The following is a 10,215-nucleotide window of genomic DNA, read 5'->3' as shown; positions in this document are numbered from 1 at the left end:
ATATAATTTTGACCTAGTCAAAGTCCAGACATTAATCCAACGGAGAATATGGAGCCATGCTTAAAAACTGATCTTTAGAGACACTTTACATCCAGTGTGATTGAGTTTTAGCTGTTGCAGAGTAGAAGACGTTTAATTTTCAGCCCACAGATGTACAAACCTGGTAATCCAAACGACCTGGAAATATTATCCATGTGTCATTTTTTGTAAAAAAAAATAAAAAATAAAAATTCCTGTGGAAAGTAGAAAAAGAAAACTATGTATCCTTTGCCTTTCACTTCACAAATATTTGATATTTTGTGTTAGTCTATTAAATCAAATCTTAATAAAATATTTTACTTAGTTTTATAGCCACAAACAATCATAAGGTTTGGCTGAGTTTGCCTGAAAGTCACATAATTTGAAACTGAATATTTCTGAAAATGAATTGCACCACCAGCTTCAAGGTAAAAATGAGAAACTGATTCTAACCCTAACCCTAACCCTAAAAATATTAAACATTAAACATGGATTGTTCTCACAGATTATTCTGTAAACAGGAGACATTCTGGAAACTGCTTATGATGACGAGTCTAGTTTTCTTCGCCTATGACTCAGATATCAAGCATCTGCACCTTCCTGCCAGGAAGCACTTGTTACCGGGTAGCTAAATGTCAACAAGTAACACATGAAAAAATGAATTAGAATTTAACTAGAAGTCCTTTTAATGCTTACAGATCCAATACATTTATGAACTGCAACAGTATGAATGTTCGCCTGAAAGAAAAAATCCTGACTAATGCCACATATTTTAGGTTCCCTGTGGCTCATGTGGTGATTATGGAGTTTCTACACATTTATACATTTTAACTTAACATCATATTTGACATCTTCTAGAATACTGGACCTTCAAACTTGAGTCAGATTTACTTTTAACAGATCTAATCAAAAAGACCCTAGAACATACAACATTTGTCTCAAGAACTGTTTTTCCTGGTAAATCGTAAACAGCAAAAAAAGACTTTTGAGTCTGTGCCAGCAGTTTTAGAAAATAAAAAGAGTGTTGGAAGCCAAACATCTAAACATGCATAGAGCATGTTTCATTTCTATTTTACTTGTTGCATTTAAACACCAAAATGAACTTGAACATTAAAGATTGTGCCTCTATGAAGCAATTTAACAAAAGAAATGTGCAAGAGTGATTTCCTTCCTAATAGACAGAGACTTATTCTTATTTAAACATGTCTGACTAACCAGACAATCAGAAAACAGTTTGTGATGCTGAAAGATAAAAACTCATGACTCATCTGTCAGACAGACAAAACCTACTTCCCCCATCAAACCAGAGTACTACTCAGAAATATGCAGATAGAGCTACTTGTTTATATTTTAGATCTATGATCTGAATCGGTTGTTACATTTACATGTGCATCAGTTAACAATAGGAAATATGTTAGGCCACCCACAGACCTGCAGCTTTGTCTATTTTAAACTGTTCAACTGTTCATGCAGTTTCTCATTGTTATATTTCACAATGCTATATTCTAAAGCAAGACTTTAATTTGTTTCAAATCTGCAGAATTAAATGTTACACAAGAATTACTCTGTTCTTAAAACCATTTAACCGCTTTCATGTCTTATAAATTTCTTCACTTAACTTCACAATTAAATGTGTCTGCATCTCACACCTGGAGTGTTTTTTTGCATGCCTGGGATCAACATGTTGCAGTCAATTACAACATAAAGACCCACAACCCACCAAGACAGGTTCTTTACACCTTCCAGAAGGTTTTAAAAAAAAAAAATCATAATATCACCGAGAAGGTAGAATATCCATATTTGCTGGCAATAAACCGCAAAAGAAGCCTGAAATTTACATACCTGAAAAAGCTGGTTAATACACATGCGCTTTCCCTGATGGAGGCATTGAAAAAGTAAATGATTGGAAGAAGTGAAAGTTTGTGTTCAGGAGAACATACTGTTTGAACCTTCAGATTAAACGTTTTGTATCACAATGTATCCAATGAATTATAATATCTCCTGGTAGTACCATAACTCCAGAAGTACCTCTAGAACAATTACTCCAGCAAAAGTAAAATATAAGGTTTATTATAGTTAAATTAGGCACCAGCAACCCTCCAGACCCCACTGAGGGACAAGGGTGAAAGAAAATGGATGGATGGATGGATGGATATAGTTAAATTATTTTTCTTTTTTCAAAATGTAAATGTAACTAAGTAAATAGTTACTATCCATCTGTGGCCATTATCACAAAAAAGAAGAAAACTTACTCAATTATAATGCTATAACAGTTCGATGTTTCTAAAATAAATGCGTATAGACACTTTTTCCCTTAAAAAAAGAAGAAAAAAAATCCCACTAGCGCCGCTTTAGTTTAAATATCGCGAGGTTTCGTGTGTTGCCGAGTTGTCCACCGGGAGATCTCGTGAGACCTTTCAGTAGTGGACTGCACAGCTAAGGTAAGCGAGGACACTGACCGCACCATCAACACGGCGCGTATCACGTAGGTTCCGACAGGTGACTGAATTATACGGGGGAATGTGTCACTCCGGTAGCGGCCGCGCTGCCTCGGTGCCGCCCGGTCTCAGGCAGCAGCGGGCGGCTCGCTGGTAGCGGGATGCCCTCTGAGGTGATGAGCGGAGGGAGGGATGGATAAACGGATGAATGGGGTGGATCAAGACGGTTCAAACGCTAGCAACCGCCGCATCCAATTGTTTATATAAAAAAAGTTGATAAATTGATAGAATTTAGTATAATTTAGCTCAGAGCGATGGGGAGCCATGTGTGGTGAAATGTAATGGCTCTGAGGCTGCTAACGGGGGCACACAGGACGGCTGTAACGTTACCTAATGTAGCATCCCGGGCTAACCTGACACACCGGAGCTGTGTGGGGGGGGGGCATCGTCAGGCCCTGCTGCCCGTACTTATCTCCCTCCATGCAGGGATAAAATCCCCACGTAGCTGAGAGGGGAGCTGGAGTCAGGCAGTGATCAGGTGCTCTGTCTCCTCTGTAGCACCATGGACAGGGCTGCAGAATATTTCCAGTTTCTGTTTTTGTTATCTCAACTAACTGAGCCAGCAGCAGCTACTTTTACTGCTGCTGGCTCAGTAATAGTAGCATTTATTTGATCAAATTGTAAGCAACTGTACCCATTTCCACACAAATACAATTATTGCCATGTATGTTCATCAATGAATTTAGTTCAGAAAGGACAATCCTCTTGAAATTTCTCTTTAAAACATTCAATTTATGTTAAATCCTTTAGATTAAAGTTACTTCTGCTGCTCATTATGTATCTTTTTTATCTGTTTCAATATTATTTAATTGAATATTTTCCAAGTATGCGTAACTAACTATGAGGGGAAAAAATGTGGAAAAATAGGTACTTCCTTCATTTCATTGTCTAAAATATCCATCAATTCAAGAATCCATCTGCCGATTCATCTATGCATTAAAATAAAATTGGACATAAATTAATTATGAACTTCTGTTGCTTTCCAAGAGCAGGGTTTTCCCCAGTGTATTATAAGCCTGGTGAGCCACCAGGCTTTACTTCTGCCCCCACCAACCTGAGTATTGCTTATTTACTTAAGTCTTTTTAAAATGTTTGCATTTTTAAGGCTTTATAGTTGGTGTTCAAGTGTTAATCTTCCAAACTTTCAATAACACATAATTATCAAGTGATATTTTCAAATTTCCTGTCAACTTTAAACATTTTTTAATTCACAAACATGACGGGCCGCTGGACGAACGACTCCCCTAGCGCCCAACCACCAGGCTTAGCAGGTTTTCTAGGGGGCTTAAAGCTACAGAGGATCTGAAAATTTGACCTGGGCAGAAAACCTGCAGTATTTCAGGTTTAATTCCCCTCATACTCTCCATTGCAAAGTGTTTTGTATTGTCATGGAAAATAAGTTAACTTGGTGTGTTTCTTTTTTGCAATGTAATGCAGCTGAAAGTGACCCTTTACCATCAGATTCTGGTGGCAAAACAAATATTTTTGTGTTCTCAAGTTTTGCTTTTTATAAAACTCAGAATACACAGGTCTGGTTTTACTGTGTGTCTTCAGGCGTTTAGCTACAGCAGTATCTGGTGACATGGTGCCTGGCTCGTGTTTTAAATGCGTCCTAGTGAGGCCTGATAATGTAGGACATGCTGCATGTGCTCTGAGGGGTTGGCGTGGTTGCAAGCTAACATGTGAGGGAGAAGGAAAGGCTGTGAAAGGAGTCTGAACAGATTGTGCTGCTGCCTGGAGTCATGGCGCAGACATGCATCTCTGTCACCTTCTGACGCCGACTGTCGCTGTGCAACAGCGCTCCGCACCTGTTCAGTGCACGATCGTAGTTCACTTTACTGTTTGCTTCATTTACTTATTTAAAAGAGACATTCATCAATAATCGGCAGAGTTGAACTTGTAAATGTGTGTGAGTGTAATCTCCATTTGCAGAAACTAGGAGGTTAATTAAAGAAAACAAGATTAAGATATCAAATAGCATGATTTTCTAACTTGCACTTAATGAACACGTAATAAACAAGTTAAAATTAAAAACATACTCATTCATCTACAAACACTGTTTTATAGATTTAGGATGTGATGTTCCTTGGATGTTGCTCCAAATATGAGCTGTCCTATAAGAGAATCTGACTGGCCAAAGGCACTTAACCTGACCCGACTGTCATACAAATCTTTTTATGATATCTGCATATTTAATCCCTTTTTACATATATAAATGAATGTATTTATATCTTAGCAGTAAAGGTATGGCTTTGACTTTTTATAGGCAACATTTTCAAACCCTTCCTGCGTGTGTTTAACCCGCTATACTGTATGTGACAGTATTAAACTTATGCTTTTGCAGTACTAAAACTTTTCTTTATGTTCCGTAAAAATAAACTCAGTTCTTTTTTTTCTTCTTTTTTTTACATTTTAAAAGTAAGCAATAAATGCAGCACTACAGTTTATTCCCTAACACAGCAAAATAACTTGCACAATTTTTTCTATCAACATTGAGAAACAAACATGAGTTCAGCAACCAGTCAGAGATGTTATGCTGACAAGTTATATATTTTATCTACACACACACACATGCACACACATGCGCGCACACACGCACACACACACACACACACACACATGTATATACAAATGAGGTACTCGGAAAACAACAGTGTCTTCTGGAGGTGAACATAACTTCAGGAAAGTTGTTAATACAGAAAACAAAATGAAGAGGACCGAGTTTACAACCCTGAGGTACACCAAGATTGCTGTTTTTTCTGCAAATATGCATACAGTGACACACAAATACATACAGTGCCATCAACTTATGCAACAAGTGACACATGATGGACAAAGATAAGGAAAATCCTTAACATAACGTGTAAAAATAATTTAGAGGAGCCAACGTAGAACCCTGTGGTACACCAACATTGCTATTGATCATTATAGTTGACAGTTCTTTTGTAGCTTCTTTTTATCGTTCAAATAGGTTCAAGAAAGTCATTTATATACAAACTAAACCACAGATTATCTATTATAGACCCCTGAGGTACACCCTTATTGGTATCAAACATTTTGGGAAAAAACGGTTTCAGAGATTTTGTTCACTCTAAGTCTTTTGTCTTGTTTCTTTTCAGTCCCCCTTAATTGTCGGTCCCCGCAGGACGACAACAAACTGCCTTCAGCACCTTGACTGAAGCACCAGAACCTGTTCTGAAGTCATGGGGAATATTTTTGGGAATTTGCTGAAGAGCCTCATAGGGAAGAAGGAGATGAGGATCTTGATGGTGGGGCTGGACGCTGCTGGGAAAACGACAATCCTGTACAAACTGAAACTGGGGGAAATCGTCACCACCATCCCCACAATCGGTGAGCTGAGATAATCACATTAATTTGCACCATCACAGTTGTTCACTGTGTTCACATGAAGCATGACGTCTCCCTTTTCCTCAGGATTCAATGTGGAGACGGTGGAGTACAAGAACATCAGCTTCACTGTGTGGGACGTGGGCGGACAGGACAAGATCCGGCCCCTCTGGAGGCACTACTTCCAAAACACTCAGGGTGAGCAGAGCTAATCAGCCAGCCTCAGCGAATGTCTCTGCTTGCTTTCAGAAAACGGTGAGTTCGGTCTGACTTATTCTTACTGTTTCAGGTCTGATCTTTGTGGTGGACAGCAACGACAGAGAACGTGTGAACGAAGCTCGAGAAGAGCTGATGAGGATGCTGGCTGAGGACGAGCTGAGAGATGCAGTTCTCCTTGTGTTTGCAAATAAACAGGCAAGAAGCCTTTGCTTTACAAACTGCTGCAGTGTATATAAGATTATCGTCTGTTTCGTGGCGCTCCAAGTATTTATTTTTACAGGTCACAATTAGGCATGTCGCGATAAACGATAAATCAATTAATCGCACGATAAATTAAACCTATCGACCTCATTTTAATTATCGGCTTTATCGTCTCTTCCTGCCATTTTTTTCTTCTGTTGATGACACTGAATGAAAAAGGCTCAGCTCCGGTGCTCTCCACTGACCCTCCCTTTCTCATTTCCTTAGTGTAATGTCCAGCGCACACTACACGAGTTGTCGGCCCATTTTCTAAACCTGAGAGATCACACAGTACCCGACAGAAATCCTAGGTATAATCCTAGGGGCAAAAAAATGGTGTAGTGTGAACTACTGCATTAGGTAGTCGGATCGGATGTGCCCGTTTTCTCTACTTAAATCTAGTGATTACTGAAGGACAATATAGTATACAGACTTCATAATCTGCACTCTTGGTTGAATGCAGTATTTATTTCCATTTAGGCTTTTATGTTGTTTACTTTTTATTCAAGTACGTTTTTTGTTAATGGAGACTGAGAATTCATTTTATTTTAGTTTTTGGTTGTTTTGTTTATTTAGTTTCAGTTCCAGTGTTATGTGGTCTTTTGAAAATAACGTGTATGTAGGCAGGAAATAGCATGCATTATTAGTCATTTCCATTAAGTCAGTGTCAAAAGGTCTTGAAACAATATTATCATTTATTGCAATAATTTTTTAGACAATTAATCGCTCAGCAAAATTTGTTATTGTGACAGGCCTAGTCGCAGTTGGTTTAAACTGTTAGAGGAAAAGAGCGTTCATGACACTGTTCCAACCTCCACAAACAAGCGAAAGTGTTTGAGATGCAACAGGATATTGAAATGCAAGATGCATGTTTAAAATTAAGCAGAGCAGCCCTGTCAGTCATATAGAAAGAATAATTATACACATTTCACAGCTTCAGATGCATGAAATCGTAATTACATGCCATAATTAGAAGCTCTGCAGGGAGCGATGTGTGGGACTTATCCTCAGGAAATAAAAAGCTGTAACATCCAGTCCTGCGTTCTCTTGACAAAGCTTATAAGAGTTGATGTTTCAATAGAAAACAAATTACAAAAACGGTTTTGCATACTCACCAAGTTTCCATAGCAACCAATAGAGCCTATCAACATGCCAGCCTCTTGTTTTGAGGCATGCCAGGAAAAAAAACCTTTTCTGACCACAGTTGTCAGCGCTACTTGAACTTTGACTAGAAAACATGTTCTTTGGTCAGATGAGACTAAAACTAACACTCCAGGTGGGTTTGGTGTGGAAAAAGGCTAAATATTTGGAAAAGCACATAATCCCTACTGATAAGCACAGAAGAGGATCTGTGATGATGTGGGCTGTGACTCTTCCAAAGAGATTAAGAACCTTGTTAGAGTGCATGACATTTGAAATACCAGGACATTGAGGGTATTTTTACACCTGATGATCTGCTAGGCTTGGTTTGATTGGGGACCAAATTTGCGACATTTGTTACATTTTGAGCTGATGTGATTCACTTTCTCCCTGCACTGTGTCAAACGAACCAAACCAACTGAAAAACCTGTTCCCCTCCTCACCTGTGGCAGCGCTGCACCAAGAACCACTGAAGGAAACGTCATGAGCGCAGCTTCCTTCTTTATGAAATGTAAACAACAATGGTGTGGCATCAGATTTTAGCAACTGTAGGATTTCCCTTTTGTCTTTGATGAAAGGACACAAACCATTTCTCTCGCTAACAATAGACGTGCATGTTTGTTTTGGTTGTATTTACCCAGAATGCCATGCACTACAGTCCATTTTTTTGCTTCTAGAGCGGTCTCTGCTAATCCTCTGTTTGCTCTAACCTTGTGAAATGTTGCCAGACAATATTTATTGATGCCAAATTGGAAATTAAGGGTTATAAAATTTTGAAAAGATTGTTGCGTCCTAACCTTTCCCCCTTGTATTGACAGGATTTACCAAACGCCATGAACGCCGCGGAGATCACAGACAAGCTGGGCTTACACTCCCTCCGCCACCGCAACTGGTACATCCAGGCCACGTGCGCTACCAGTGGCGACGGCCTCTATGAGGGCCTTGACTGGCTGGCCAATCAGCTCAAGAACAAAAAGTAAGAGGGGGCCAACCTGGAAAACACAGCCAGCAAGCCACCCCGATCCAGTGTTTTCTTTCCTCTGGGGATGGAGGATGAGGGTTTGGTGCAAGAGTTTCGAATGGTAGGCGCAAAACAAGACCCTGGTTTTGAGGAAGACTTCATTTTTGCTCCGTGCTCAGTGGTTATTTAAAGAAAAAAAAAAGGTTAATGTCTAACCACATACACCGATTCACACTAACCGTAAGCAGTCACAGCAGACACTTGCTTTTGCTCCGTCCACCTCTCGTTCTTTGGTTCGGTGTGCTCTGTGTTAGTCTGTAGGTGCCGTGTCCAGTTTTTCTTCTCCGGCTGTGAGTCATTAATCGTTGTCCTGTCCTGCAGGGTCACAGAGGTGCGTTACACAGCCACGTTATCTTTTGCGGGTTCTGATGGTTTGCTCTCCTTTCCGTTTTGTTAGCAGTGCTGAACACTTTGTCTCGGCGTCTAGATTTTTCATTACAAACAGCTTCAAACATAATCCCATTAACTCAGGCCAACTTCTCTGTTCCTACTGAAGAAAAGCTTCTCCACAGCATGATGCTGCCACCACCATGCTTCATATAGGGAATGGCAGCTCCCTCCACATGCTAAACAAACATAATCTTACTGCTGTATTTTGGGGAATATTATGATATCCTGTATTTAACTCTGTTGATCTCCAGTCAACTTTAACCAGCTTCCCAAAGTCCCTGCTGAAGAAAAGCCTCCCCACAGCATGATGCTGCCACCACCATGTTTCATGGTGGAGGTGGTGTGTTAAGCGTCGTATGTGGAGTTAGTTTTCCTCTGCATCTGTCCACACCTGCATGTTGGCTAGGTGCAAAGCGGTTTCTTCCTCAAGTTTGCTGCGTGTCCTGCAGAGGTGGGGGACATAGGATTAGAAATGTATTGCAATGTTTTGTGTTACTATTATGACGGTAACAGTAAGAACAAAAAAACATTTATATCATAATAACAGTAAGAAAAAAAAATTGCTTGTTTTTTTTAGGTAGTTTTGCCTGTGACTACATGTCACATCATTCATGGCATCACAAATACAAATATTGTGCTTGAAAAACTAACTTTATTGATGCTCGAAACAAACAGTGGAGAAAATTGCGGAAATAACATTTCTGACAATAGCGTCGGTTTTGTGGGGTTTTAAAAAACATTAATTGAAATTTATCGAGAGAACAAAAAATCTAAATTTGTAATACAAGATATTTTTTTATTATAAATGATTTGATAAATGCCTGCCTATTGTCCCCTACATGGAAAACATGAAACAGGAGATGGTTTTCTTTCTTTGAGACTTTCTTCTTGCCACTCAGACCAAGAGGAGTCGGAAACGGCTGCAGCTCTGTGTTTGTTTCACTTCCTGTTGTAGTTGTCCTGACCTGCAGAACCTTGCTTTACATTATAATAGCGTTCTGCAGATTCATACCATCATAGCTGGCTCTGATGGTTTCCTTGCAGGCAGCAGAGAATTAATAACTCGTGAACATCTCTCCCATCATGTGAAAGACGCATCCTCTTACTGCCACATTATGGAAATTAGAGATGTGCCGATCAGGTTTTTTCCTGCCGATACCGATCATCCATGATTTTTTAAAATTTTTTATCATAAACACTACCGGTTACATTATGTGGAAAAAGGAACCATGAATTCATCTTAATTTAGACAAAAACTTGTTTTTAATAACTTTTTCCAAGAAGAAAACTAAACAAAACAGGCATTGTGCAAATTGTACTGCTATCGGTAATACTATCTTT

General features: G+C 39.3%; 1 protein-coding gene across 3 annotated transcripts; it reads left to right on the top strand.

Annotated features, from left to right (window-relative positions):
* The first annotated feature begins 2,376 nt into the window (after nucleotides 1-2,376).
* Nucleotides 2,377-9,658, top strand: LOC103465261 (ADP-ribosylation factor 3). 3 transcript variants are annotated; one of them, XM_008409905.2, is made up of 5 exons: nucleotides 2,377-2,459; nucleotides 5,636-5,867; nucleotides 5,952-6,062; nucleotides 6,154-6,278; nucleotides 8,282-9,658. In XM_008409905.2, exons 2-5 carry the CDS (start codon nucleotides 5,720-5,722, stop codon nucleotides 8,441-8,443), a joined length of 546 nt encoding a protein of 181 aa, XP_008408127.1. In that variant the 5' UTR covers nucleotides 2,377-2,459; nucleotides 5,636-5,719; the 3' UTR covers nucleotides 8,444-9,658. The 3 variants fall into 3 exon arrangements, with proteins under 3 accessions (XP_008408127.1, XP_008408128.1, XP_017160346.1); XM_008409906.2 differs by having other exon boundaries at nucleotides 2,438-2,503; XM_017304857.1 differs by lacking the exon at nucleotides 2,377-2,459 and adding an exon at nucleotides 2,494-2,517.
* The last annotated feature ends 557 nt before the right edge of the window (nucleotides 9,659-10,215 follow it).

Source organism: Poecilia reticulata, linkage group LG5 (assembly GCF_000633615.1).
Source record: "Poecilia reticulata strain Guanapo linkage group LG5, Guppy_female_1.0+MT, whole genome shotgun sequence".
Classification (NCBI taxonomy): Eukaryota; Metazoa; Chordata; class Actinopteri; order Cyprinodontiformes; family Poeciliidae; genus Poecilia; species Poecilia reticulata.
Note: the sequence above shows the minus strand (reverse complement) of the source record. Positions and strands in the feature narration are given on the sequence as shown.